The sequence below is a fragment of the Nicotiana tabacum genome, chromosome 4 (genome assembly GCF_000715075.1).
Source record: "Nicotiana tabacum cultivar K326 chromosome 4, ASM71507v2, whole genome shotgun sequence".
Classification (NCBI taxonomy): Eukaryota; Viridiplantae; Streptophyta; class Magnoliopsida; order Solanales; family Solanaceae; genus Nicotiana; species Nicotiana tabacum.
In genome coordinates, this window is record NC_134083.1 from 73380337 (window position 1) to 73394698 (window position 14362).

Here is a 14362-nt window from a genome sequence, read left to right on the forward strand (position 1 = left end):
GCGCCCTTGCTAATATAATCACTTAGTCATGATAGAAATTGATAAAAGAATTGTATAAGGTTAAATTCACTTACTTGAAGGTTTGTATGAGATACTAAGGTTAAATTCACTTACTTGAAGGTTTGTATGAGATACTTGACGGTAAATGAGAAATTTGTATTTTCTTAAAAATAATTGTTATTTGTGGATCGGGCCGAACGCCTCGGTAGTAAATAGATGCATCTATGGTTCGCGCCATTCGACCCTCTGGCAGTGCACAATATAAATATTTATTGGATCGGGCCGTACGACCTCGGCATAATTTGCTCATGACTTAATTGATTATTTTAGAATTATTGATAATTGATATTGCCTCATTGGCCGGGGATTTAAATTGTTAAAAGATGAAAATAAATTTGAAAATCCCCTATTAACAAGAGAATTATATACCTGCCTCATATTATTGTGTTTACCGTTGCCTCATAAAAATCCATAATTTATCATATTATTGGTATGTTAATTATAGCCCATAGTAAGTGTCTGAGTCGACCCTTCGTCACTACTTCTTCGAGGTTAGGCGGAATACTTACTGGGTACGCATTGATTTACGTACTCATGCTACACTTGCTGCATATTTTTGTGTAGGTACACATATGTTTAACGGCCTTGTGGGAGCAGAAGCACGGTTGTGGCGGGAAATTAGGTAAGTTGCATTATATACGACGCTCCGCAACCAATAGAGTCTGCTTCAGAGTATTTGTATTTTCTTTTCTATCCAAATTTGTATTCCGGACAGTTATTGTATTTTATTTTGCTCCCTAGTATATGCTCATGCACTTGTGACACTGAGTTTTGGGATAATTATGGGATTATTCGGTATTGAAATTTGCGAAAAATATTATTATTTACTATGTAAAGTTCATCATTTATTATTTAATTGAAGGAAATTTACGATTTCAAAAATATTAAAAATGAGAATTTAATTAACTATTTAGCGTTGGCTTGCCTGACAGTGGTGTCATGCGCCATTACGAGCACAAAAGTATTTGAATCAGTAAACTTCTGGTTTACGATAGAGTGTGCTTCAACTGTACTAATCTTTGAATAGTATAAGCTAGAAGATAAAGTTGGTAACTTTTCTACAATGCACTTCTGGCCAGAAACATTCTTTGTAATATAAAGATATTCCATATTCATTTCATCTATCGTCTCAACATGATACCCATTTCGGCGGATATCTATAATGCATTGTCTATAATAAGTTTTGTTCCCTTAGACAGAAATATAGTGGCTCTTCCGGAGCCTTCAATTAAACTTAAATTACCAGAAATTGTTGAAACGTTTGCTTTTTCCTTATACAAAAAAGAAAAGTATTTATGATCTTTGAATATGGCATGAGTTGTTCCACTATCAATTACACAAATATCTTCATGATTGGTCTTTGATCCAAACATAATTTGAGGATTATCCATATTCTTCAAAATGACATAAACAAAATAAATATGATAGTAAACATCATTATCAAAGCATAACTTTTATTTATGTACAATAACTACATAACCATACTATCTACTACAAATAATAAAATTTAAAATATTTACATTTCTACAGATTCATCACCGATCACATGATTTGTTTCTCCTTCCGAGAGTGCAAAGTAATCAGCTACATGCAAATGCATGAAGTCTAAATTATCTTCAGAAATAAAATTTGATTCAGCATTTTTTTCTGTCTTCTTCAGGGAGGCTTGATACAGTTCAACCAGATGCTTTGGCGTACGACATGTACGTGGCCAGTGCCCTTTTCCTCCACATCTATAGCATGTATTTTCTGCCTTTGCTGCTTGCACCGCTTCATGCTTTTGTTCCTTCCTTTTTCATTGCTGGTGGTGAGGAGGGTTCTTTGATGAATTATTATTACCATGATTAGAGTTTCTTCCCCGACCACGACCATGACCACGACTAGGGCCACGACCTCTTCCACGCTTAGCTTGGTGGGAGTTCGTCTCATTTACTTCAGGAAATGGACAAGAACCAGTAGGCCGACTTTCATGATTTTTCATTAATAGCCCATTATGTTGCTCGGCTACAAGAAGAAGTGAGATAAGTTCAGAATACTTTTTGAATTCCATCTCTCGATATTGCTGCTGTAGGAGCATATTCGAGGCATGAAAAGTGGTGAAAGTTTTCTCCAACATATCATGATTAGTAATATTATCACCATATAATTTCAATTGGAAAATAATTCTGAACATAGCAGAATTATATTCATTGATAGATTTAAAATCTTGTAGCCTTAAATGAGTCAAATCATAATGTGCCTGTGGAAGAACGATCATCTTCAGGTGGTCATATCTATCTTTCAAATTATTTCACAGTATGACTGGATCTTTAATAGTGAGATATTCCATTTTCAAGCCTTCATCAAGGTGATGGCGTAGGAATATCATTGCTTTGGCACGATCTTGGTTTGATGCTTGATTTTTGTCCTTGATGGTGTCTGCCAGACCCATCGGATCAAGATGAATTTCAGCATCAAGTACCCAAGACATGTAACTTTTGCCCGATATATCCAGGGCTACAAATTCAAGTTTAGAAAGATTTGACATTATTTAGAAAAAGAAAGTTCGTACCTCTCATACTTTCAAAGTATTTGCTCGAGATGGCAGAGTCTCGTGCTGATAACGTGTTATAAAATAAAGACTGTAAAGTAAAGACAAGTATAGAGAGAAGCTGATATATTATTCAATTTCAAACTTATGTACGTAATGAACTGAAAACTCCTCTATTTATAGAAGAAAAGAAGTTGTTGTGTAAGCTGCTACTGCAAACTGTTGTGTAAGCTGTTGCTGTGTAAGCTGCTACTGCAAGCTGCTGCTTGTAAGTTGCTATTGTACCAGATATAGATAATCTTCTACCGAGGGTAATATTTATCCATAACGGAGTACCGAAAGGATAAGCTCATTGTACAAGATATGGATAATCTTCTGCCAGTAGTAATGTTTATCTACAACAGAGTACCAAATAAACATCCATAATATAATATATTTATAACACTCCCCCTTGGATAAACATATTTGCGGCGAAGTCCCATATGGATAAGATTCTTCAGGAAGCTTCTTTATAATGGAGTATTAAATGAACATCCATAATATAATATATTCATAACAGTATCCATATTAAAGAAGAAGATTATAAACATTGAAAATGAAAACAACGATTCGATTCGGGAAAATAACATTTTCTTTTTTGGATAAAAGAGTATTCCATTGAGTTTTACATCAAAAAATGATAAAAAGAACTCTATACACTTTTTGTTTATTATTTTCTACGGAAAACTTACTACAGTATTTTACAACCATTAATAAAGGTGTAATATGGGATAATTTCGTGGATGATCGCTCAATTATTTATTTGATTATATTAAAATTATTAAATTATTTTTTATAATAAAAAAATAACTGTACACTTTGTCTAAATATCACATAAAGTCACCAAACAGTACAAAAAAACTCACTTAATTTTGTCTAAATATTCTAAAAATGTCTCAAAGTTGTAGGTAGGGTGAAAATTCTGTTCTAAGTTCTAACTCAAGTTAGTGCACATGATTTGCTTTTTCAAAAAGTCTTATGAGATTGGACTATAAACAGTAAAATATTCAAACGTTTTGATGGTTTAAGAATTTGAATTTGTCTAAGTCTTAAAGCAGTTGTACAATATGATATTTTTGCCAAACAAAAAGTATTCTATATGAGAAGTCCATTAATTTAAACCCGTGCCGAGACGTTTTACATATACCTCAGCGAGACGTAAGCCCCACGGGTATTTAATTTTTAATATTTTATAAAATAATATAATTACAATAAAATATTTATAAACATGTAAAATTGAATATAAACAGGTAAAATTGCATAAAAATTGAAGAAAACTATATATATGTGTGCTCCATCCCCACAAAAACTAATCAAAATAATCTATTATACGCTACTTACAAGCACAAGTAATTTAAGTCTAAAAGAATAAAATTTTCTATATGGAGGAACAAAAAGGATGATTAACCTGCAATTTGAACTTTAAATTTGCTCTTATGAAGAAGAATGTAGTTCTCTTTGTATTTGTAAAAAAAATTAAATATTCGTTGCTTTTGGGAGATATTAACAGACTAGCGGACAAGATAAAAAATTGGGAAAGACCATAAATTAGGGCTTCAATCAATAAAAAAAGGTCTTGACTTTTAAATTTAATACATTTCGGTTACTTTTTAAAACTTTTGAGTATTTACAAACTAACTTTTGAGAATTTGGGTATTATATGAAAGATTTATTCAACAAATTTTGTTTTAATTTGAAAAGGTCCTTGAGGCTTATGCCTCACTACAAAAACGTGCCCCGGACACCCGGGCATACGCCTCTTGAGACTTTCGCCCCACACCATCGCCTCGGAAAATTTTTGATGCGCCTCGCCCAGAAAACGCCTTTTAAAACACTGATTTAAACAACTACTTCTTCCACCAACTGAACAAAATATGTTCCTGGATTTAATGGGTAAAGAAACTTTGAGACATAAAAGAAAAGAGAAAAACTAAAACTTAGTTACCTTCATATATACAGTAGTAGAACAATGAACTGAAGATCACTTGCTAATGGGTAATAGAGAAGAGAAACCAAATTAAAATAAATTTAAGTACTGATCACTGTCTTTAAGTATCAGGATTAAGTTAAAAACCTTGGGCTATGATCAATAAAACCATCTCCAAACTTCTCTTTGGTTGTATACAAGCTATCCAATATGGTTCACTTAATAAGTTACCTTTTCCTGAAACTATCCTCCAGTATGACTTCTCTTCAGATCAACCACAATCACGCTAATGTTATCACAGCTTTTCCGTCCCAGAGCAAGCCGAGTAAGCAGCGCTGCTGCTGATGCACTTCGGGAAGAATATATAGCTCCTCCGTTATCACCTTCTACCAAAGGACTGAAGCTATGGTCCTCAGCTGGATATTCCTCTCGAAGACACTCACTAGCCACCTCACACGCCATTTCGTTTGATATAACATCCCACAAGCCATCACTGGCAAGAATCAAGCAGTCATCCTCCGCTTCCCTTTTTGTGAACGTAATCTCAGGCTCGGATATAACATATGGCTTTAGATACTTGTCTCCTGTTTGTAGAGAGGAAAAAAGAGAAAAGAATTTTTTATTAGTTTTTGAATCTCTATACTAGGATCGCAAATCTCCCCTACAAAAATAGTGGATAAAGTACACTCTTATTCATAATCAACAGTAGAAAAAACCACCTAGTCTGTCAAGATTATAACATGCCCATGCAAAAATACTGGACAAAGTACACTTCATAATGATCAGCAACAGCAAAACCACCTAGTTTAATCCAATTACCTTTTGTCAAAGAAAAAATCACCTAGTTGAATGCCATCAAGGTCGCAAAGGTCTCAGGTAACCACCTACTAGACAAGTAATATATTTTGAAACCTCTTACACATATTTACAGTGCAGTGCGATCTGCAACAATTTTAGGCACTCTTGAGACTAAAAGGAAACTCAATTAGTTTGAAGTGTCCCCAAAAGGAGAGAGAGTGAGAGAGAGAGAGAGAAACCAATTGTGATTGCACAAGTAACACATTTAGAAACCTCTGCTTGCAGTGTAATAATACTGAATTACATAAGGGGAAAACATGAAGGTATAGCAACCAATCTATAAGTAAAGGCTTGACCAACTGTACTACGTAGTACATATTACTAACGGCAAAGATTTTTCACAAATGCAAGAATAGTTAATTCATGTAGCAGTTTAACATGTTAAACTTGACAACCAATCTAGACATCTGGACAAGCTCACAGATCCAACATAACTCTAGAAATATCTTTATGCAGCTTCTTAATGTAAATCAGGTTTTTTTGCATTCGCCAACTTGTGATCTAAGACATTAAGCTAAAAAATTTATTTCATGAAAGGGAAGTGCATTATGAAATGTCAACCATGCCTTTTCATTTAGAAGTAAAATATTCCAGTATTAGTATCCCCAAACAGATACAATTTCATCGAGCATAATAGTTCCTTTTACACTATCACATAACAGAAAACAACACTTGTAAAACAGGCTTTATGCAAATATTGTCGTAAACAATTGAACAATAAAATATATACAAAAAAAAAAAAAAAACAAAAAAAAACTGAAGACCGCAATATATTTGTGCTCCATCGTCACACGTAGGGATACAAAAGCCTTAGGTATTTAAAAGCCTGTGAGCAATATCTTATGCCACCAGATCGTCCAGCAAAATTAAATGGTTTCCAAAAATAAAGAAACCACCATTTTCTTAAAATCATGACTACTAGTATGAACATACTTCTTCTGAAATAGACAATGAACGTAGTAGGATAACTAACCTTGAAATGAGCACAGGTGGGAAGGATAACTTGTCTTAGCAAAAGGGAAAATAAATACAATAGGATTTGCACCAGAGTCAGTTGTTTTGTTTTTGAAAAACTTTTGTTCATTACAAGTTTCCCTGGTATGGTTCCTGCAGTTTTACATATTACAACTATCCTAACTAGGATGCTCATGCGTTAGAGAGTAGACTAAAAAATTATGTTTGACATCAACGGTAGTCCCTCTAGTAACACAGTTCTGTCAAAGATTCAGCATTAACAAGTACTAAATAATGTTCTGTATCAATCCATTTTCAGCAACATAAATTGCTTTCCTTAAACTATCATTAATCGCACCCAGTTTGACATTCTCTAACCCTAATGGGAAGCCGCCCATCTACTTTGATGCGCAAACAACAACTTCTATGACGTACAGCCAATTTGCTCATTTTATTTCTAATTTGTCGTCTTATGCGTGGCATTAAATATACGGACAAACAGCACTTTGACCTTCTCTAACCCTAATGGGAAGCCGCCCATCTACTTTGATGTGCAAACGACAGCTTCTATGACGTACAACCAATTTGCTCAATTTTTATTTCTAATTTGTCGTCTTATGCGTGGCATTAAATATACGGACAAACAGCACTTTGACAACATGCACATCATCTACAACTACTCAATTTTGTTTCCACTTTGTCGTCTTATCCGTGGCATTAAATTAACGGACAAACAGTTTTTCTTCATGCACTTCATGCAGAATTCTGTAATAAGACCCTAAATGTTAACCTTGATTGGTCTCATTTCTATACCTTAATAAACAGATACAACTCCTCAAATGGATGATAGTTACATTGCCCCAAATTTTGTTTCCACTTTGTCGTCTTATCCGTGGCATTAAATTAACGGACAAACAGTTTTTCTTCATGCCCTAAATGTTAACCTTGATTGGTCTCATTTCTATACCTTAATAAACAGATACAACTCCTCAAATGGATGATAGTTACATTGCCCCAAATTCATATGTTCTCTCTATATCCTCTGTTCTCTAGAACTATTCCATTTCTTCCACAAGAAGCTAGGGCAATAGTGGCATTTCCAGCTGCCATAATTGTTTAACATCATTTATGCTATTCTATAACCTTGACAACAATCTCTGTCTCTCGCCAATCTTTTATTCATGCATGATACAAGATATGTTCCTTTAAGTTTTTGTTTGGAAACTAGTTAAGGCTTAGCTCGACTGCTCCACAACATAGGGTTGTACTTATCCCTATGGAGGAGCAAATATTGTTGCCTGAAAAAGGAAGAATTTACCAATCCTAGAAATTAATGTGATACTGTTAACAAAGTGATAATGCGTGTAAGGTGAAAACCAAATGAAGCAGCAGTTCCGATGCCAATTTTCTTAAGTAGGAGTCTACCAAGGCGGGAGTAAGCTTTCGTCATGTGGATATAAGTAATATTTCACATGAGCATTGTAATGATTTATTTGCATAGAAAAAACAGGATCTTTCATTATCAGAAAAAGGATTTTCTAAACGAGAAATATTACCTATTGCCCTAGACATGGCAAGAATTCCTTGAACCCGTGGCCCATTTGCAAAAACAACTCGGCCTCCAGACGCTTCTATTCTGGCTCGTTCATCGCGTTTATCTGGCTGCAGCCAAATAAGTTAACTTTTCATGAGGACAAATCATTTTCTTCAGGTAGTGGAGTTGACATAAATTTGAGTATTCCCCTTTAGTAAAATTTAGAGCTTCAAACAATAGAAAATACATACAGCATATCATTTACAAATCTATCTGCACTCAACTATCAATTGAATAGAATCCCTCAAATCACAGACATAGCTCTCTCAATAAATTACTCTGCTTAGTTTACACAGACCATTGTGGCATGATTTATGAGTAAAAGACCAACAAAAAAGTAATACAGATCTATTAGCAGTTAAGGAAAGCGTGGAATGTTACTTCAATAATTTAACATATAAGGGAATATGTAGTGCAAATGTGTGCCTTAATATGTTAATTGGCTTTTTAGCTTGACATATGAGTACTTAAAAGTCCCAAAATGAGTTACTGCATCTTTGAACACATATAGACATATCCAATGTAAATGTGCACTGATATTTGAATTCACATATATGAATGTGTACTCGGAGGAAAAGCCAGTGGAAAAAAAGTACACAAAACAAGAAAGGAAAAGCAGTTGAAGAGTTTTTCTATTTCATTCAGTTTTTCTTTTTTTAAAATCAAAATAATTTTTTTAATTAATAAACACCGAGATGGTGTTAAGTAAACAAAAGCATTGAATACAAATATGCATCAAACCTACGAAAATCAAGAAATCTGTCTACACATGAGAGATTTTTGTTTCATTCTTATGAGAGTACTACTGCTGAAATTTCTATAAGCAACATTGTAGTTTTCCCTCTCCAATCAAAAAGGTGAGCCACGATATAGATTAACGATGAGGGAAGCATCATATTGAACTGAAGAAAGAAAGAGTAAACAACCAACTGCAGTAGCAGAATTTCAGCTTTCTCTTCTGAGCCAATTCAAGAAGGGAACTAACCTAATTGTTCAAGTATGATAGCAGTTCATTAATACCCTACTTGAATACATACATAGTATTATAGATTTTTAACATTAATTAGTGATTAATGATCTTTACAAGTAAAATTACAAAATATGTTTCTACAACATATGGTAACATAAAATGGAAGGAAGTTGAAAATATGGTGCAATACAGAGAAAATTATGAAACTGAGATTTTGATACTGGCGAGGATTTATAATGTTCAATAAGAATGTTATCACTCAAAATTACAACTGTTGACGTGAAATCTAGCTCTATTGGATGGTGAAATCTTTGTTCTTTAAAAATATCATTAGAACCAGTTATCCATTTCTTATAAGCTTCAATGAAGTAGTCTGTGCCAAAAAAAATAAAATTAACTATTTTGAACGTTTGCTTTCAAATAAGATTTGGCAACACGAAACATGTTATTTAAACAATTTTGACTTCAGAGTCAAAACATGGTCCCAACCCTAGAAGGCGATTCATACCTTATGATCAGAAGAAAGGGGGATGTGCTTTCCACCGCGGCTAAGGACGGCGCGTGAGTCACCACAGTTAGCTACTATTATAGTTTCTTCCGTCAAAACTGCAACCACGGCGGTGGAGCCGACCAGGCCCAAGGTGTCGCGTGGGCAGCCGCATTGGTAGCCAACACTTCCACACTCGCCGCATGTGGTTGAAGCCATCTCGTCAATTCTCAGGAAACAACTCCTCAGCACGCTTTTCCATGCTTCCTCCGTCCTCTGCTCTTCCAGTTGTTGTGTTCCACTTCTGCTGCTACCGCTCATATCTGTATTAATGTTGTCCCCCACGCGCGCCAGCTCTTCTTGTAGTAGCACGTGCATCCTTTCGCTACACAGTGCTGCTACCTGCATCACCAATTATTTTAAGCTGCATACGCTACTGAAAAAACAATCTTTAATTTTACTTCTTAAATAATTAAAAATTCCCTATTCGCTTCACTTCTTTAATATTGGGATGATCATTTCCTCTAATACTGAAAAAATAATCTTTAATTTTATATCCGCTTCACTTCTTTAGAGGTATATATTGTATATAGATTGAGAACTTTTTGTAGAGCCCTAACTAAATCGCAACAATTATAATTAAGTACAGAATGTCATTTTCATTTTAGTTTTATTAAGAGTCAACTTTGACATTTCTGAATTTGTTTAAAAAAAGAAAGTTACAGAATTTTTGAGATGATAGTATTAAATAGCTAGATTAAAAATAATTAATTTAGTTTAGTGGTGAAATTGGTCAATTTGACTATATAGTTTATCAAACAAAAGGAATGGGTGAATGATAAGAAGGTACAGAAAACGGTAAGGGGGGTTTTACATGACGTCCACCATGTCCATCGTAAATAGCAAAGAAATCAACTGGTCGCCGGTTGTTGATCTCCGGCGAGCAAAGATTAGGTTTAATTGAAGTTGTATCTTCCATTGCACGCCGTCTTCCCGTTATAGAAATTACTCCAACAACCGGACCGCTTGCTGGTATATGACTAGCCGCGGTAGAAGGCTCCGTCGATGTTGACGAAGGATCAGTCATCTCTACTCCCCTACCTATGCCCAAAGCTTCTGAGATGTTGTACAATAAGCTCCTACGCTGAAATGACAAGGAAGAACTAGTAGTAGCAGATCGTAAAACCTTGGCCTGCAGCCTTCTTATTCGAATTCTGCGGCAGCGTTTTCTCCTGCATTTCTCGGGAGAATCGCCATTTACTTTGCTGAGCATCCCAGTTGTGTAACCGCTACTGCCGTTACGGAGTGGCATTTATAGGAGGCGTGTGGAGAATGGCCAAACACTCTGTAGCTAGCTATCTGTCATCACTGGGAGAACTCGTTAAGTACAAGGAATGACCAAAACGTATGATACATGTGTATATACGTGTAAGTATATATGTCTGCATGCTGTACTTGTTTGGTTGCATTTCTCTACTTCTATCTCCGGTTAATGTAGAAAAAGACGATGGAAGGAGGAGGGGTTTGTGGAACTTGACTACTACAGTAACCGAAAGGTTTTCTTCTCTAACGTGGAAACAAGCCGAGGCTACCACTTTGAGCCACGCCAGTGACACGTCTTTCTAAACTGACGTTTCCTTTTCAACTAGTATTCTAAAGGTTTGTCAGATTTCTAATTAGCGCGAGATGAATGATTTTATCGCATGCATTCAAGTTTAAAACGTGAAGGGCAGGGAAGTCGATAAAATTATACTTATAGATTCTTTGAAGGTGTAGTCTTTCCCAAATCCTACATAAACGCGGGAATTTGGTATATCGTACTACCCATTCAAGCTAAAAACGTGTCCAAAATCTCGTGACAAGTGGGCCAGATCAGACGAACTCAACATTAGAACCCTTGTCAAAATTTGGCCCACTACAAAAACTTTCACCGAACTGAGAAATCGGTCCCGGGCTATACTTTGCTGAGTTTCTGGAAATGAGAGAGAGATTATCCACGTAGTAAGGGATGACGGGAACCAGCGCCGCTTTGAAGAAAGATCCGCTGACAACTTTCCGCATAGCATAGATTTTGGAAGATCCGCTTCCTCCTTATTAAAGTATTCTCTCTGCTATTTTAATATACCGCATAATTTAATACTTTCATTTCTTACATATTACGTAGTACTAAACAGCGGCGGATTTACATTAGCTGAAACGGTGTTACACGGTTTCGTCGAAAACTTTAACAAATTATATGTATAAAAATAATATTTAAACAGTAAAACTATATTACTTTACTTTACTACTACTATTATAGAAGTGGCCAACGAGAGGAGCTTGGGGTCGTAGGGCAGTTTAGGAAATTGGGGTTTTTGGTACATCGTGTCTTTCCAGTTTCAAACGTTCATGCAATTGCTTTGTTTTTTCTCCTTCTTAGCTTACTCTTTGGTTGCCACAGTATATTTGATAGCTGCTACCAAATAGATCTCATAGCAAACAAAGGAGGTACTTATTCACACTTAGAAATGCAAGGAGCTAGGTGCTGGTTTAGATAATTGGTCACTCCAAAATATTTTAAATCGGTACATATCTTAGCAGGATACTCATGAGGGGATAAATATATGACCATTATTAGTTGTAAATAATAAAGAATAATTTATATATCATTACTAACAAAAATCTTTATATATGGGATTACAAATAATATTCATGAATTCGCAGGATTACAAATAATCTTTATTGAATTTTAGTGATTTTCACTTGCTTAAGAGAACAATAATATCTTAATTTATTACCTTGCATTACCTCGTGTGTTTACATAAATTAGGTTACAATGGAGCTTTTTCTGAAAATTCATGGAATGCTGCTAATAGTGAATCTCTGTTTGTCCCTGATTTTGCCACTTACAACATTACCTATGCATGTACAGTTTATTAAATTGAATTTAATGTACTCTGGGGATTTATTTCAACACCCAAAAAGGACATAAAAGTGACAGTTTTAGGAAAAATTTATAGTTACACGTACGCCCACTTTCATTCTTGCGTAAAGGGATTTTTACACGAATAGTCTGTCATATTCATTGTTTACTACTTTCTCTAGCTGTATACATATATTATACATTAATTATACATAATTATACACATAATATATACATTATGTATATATTATACTTTCACTGGTTGTTTTTAGTTTAAGCAGTTGGGTGGTCGATTATTTGGGTTAATTTATTGTTAAAGTAACAGTTGCAACGAACCCACTTTGTAATATCCGTTGGGAAGCCAAATTTATGAATTGGACCTGATTTAAATGCTTACTAAAAATTTAATCTTTGTAGAAAATTAATTTTGATCAAATATAATTTATTCAAACTTGTTATTTCTCGACTGAAGAATAAATTGTCCTAAAGGTGAATCATATATTATGTTACTCTAAGTAATTTTTAAAGACTATAGGTGTAAAAAAGTTTTAAATTTGTATATACTGCTTTGTTGAAGTATTCTAAAGTCTAAATCACATAAAACAATCAGCTTGCTTATTCTATGAGACTAATATTTAGCTTGAGATAATTACTGAGATTTTCTCATGAAATCAGAAATAAATAATTGATAGTTAGACAAAAGTTGTGTTGCAAACTGTAATTACTCAATTACAGTAGTTGCACAACATAAAAATCTCTTTTTTATAAATAAGAAGGAAAAAAAGAAAAGAAAAATAAAACTACACCCCATGATTTAGCATAGAGTTATTGGGTCGTGCTCAGTACGGACTATCTCTAACTAGTATAAAAATAAATGGAGGATACCACTTGATGAACATGTTCCTTTGGTCCAGCGAGAAAGATGCTAAGTACTGTCTGACCCAAAAAAAATAGATCTAGGATTTATACAATTAGATTTGTTGAAAAATAGAGTTAATCTTAGTCGATATTAATATTCAATGACAAATCTAGCACTTTACGGCGAGTATTTGGTGTATAGCAATAAATAAGGCGATGCGAGATAGTAATGAACAATAAAGATTCCAAAATATAAATGAGAGTAATAAATAACAATAAATAACTTTTAAATAGTAAGAGATATATAAAGACAACCCGACAAAGGTGAGATTCTTGGGTGTCTTTCTGATAATGATAGATGATAATGAGCAACCTTATATTCCAATCCTTCTTGGATCGGGAGAGAAGGATAAAAGAAAGAAAGTGTAAGGTCAAGTTTTGTTTCTATTCGATAAAGTGAGAATCTTGTAGAGTGAATGTTGATAAAATTCTTTACAAAAGGTCCAATCCCCTCTCTGATCTACATCTTTTTCTATTTATAAGGATACATGTGTTACAAAACCCTACATAGTACAATAGAAGGGAATATCCATGAGAATATTCTCTAGAGAGTCTAAATCCTAAGATTGGTCATCACTTCGTACTGAAGATGGGTGCTTGTCCTCACCCTCATCTTCTGCCAAGCCATTTCGATCTCGACATCGCTTTATCTTTCACATCTTACCCCGACCTTTTGGAGTCATGTCAACACATCACAGCCATCGAAGGCTTCATTACCGTTGACCAGGTTAAATACATAAAGCGAGGTTTTCGCCCATACAAGTACATATTATTAGATTATTAGAGATAGGTGATAGGATCGAGTCCTCACTAGTGTAACTTACCTTCTTTTTTCCTTTTAGCAAAATACTCAATATATCAATTTTGCTAAGTACTGTCATCTTTACTTTTTTTTTTATTTTTTATTTGAAGCCATCACCTTCAAGCTAAAACCTTTGGCAAGGTTTAGCTTTTTTTATTTATTCCATTCTCTTTTTTTTGTAATATTTATCCTTTTTTTATTATTCTTTTTTAAAGTTAATGACAATTATATTAATGCATTTAACTGTCTTTTTATTTATACGATCTTCTTATAGATGCGGATCCAGGATTTTGGCAGGATGGGTGCACTATTAAGAAGAGG

General features: G+C 34.4%; 1 protein-coding gene across 1 annotated transcript; it reads right to left on the reverse strand.

The window, feature by feature from the left end:
- Window positions 1-4521: 4521 nt before the first annotated feature.
- Window positions 4522-11099, reverse strand: LOC107759259 (putative protein phosphatase 2C 75). The gene is made up of 4 exons (XM_016577144.2): window positions 10294-11099; window positions 9441-9821; window positions 7925-8030; window positions 4522-5140 (listed from the first exon to the last, which is right to left on the reverse strand). Exons 1-4 carry the CDS (start codon window positions 10729-10731, stop codon window positions 4800-4802), a joined length of 1266 nt encoding a protein of 421 aa, XP_016432630.1. The 5' UTR covers window positions 10732-11099; the 3' UTR covers window positions 4522-4799.
- Window positions 11100-14362: the final 3263 nt, after the last annotated feature.

Coding starts and splice junctions, on each gene's coding strand:
- LOC107759259 (XM_016577144.2), bottom strand. CDS start 10,731: ATGCCACTCCGTAACGGCAGTAGCGGTTACACAACTGGGATGCTCAGC. Junction 8,031..9,440: donor CCCTTTCTTCTGATCATAAG/GTATGAATCGCC, acceptor ATTTGGCTGCAG/CCAGATAAACGCGATGAACG. Junction 5,141..7,924: donor TGCCATGTCTAGGGCAATAG/GTAATATTTCTC, acceptor CTCTACAAACAG/GAGACAAGTATCTAAAGCCA.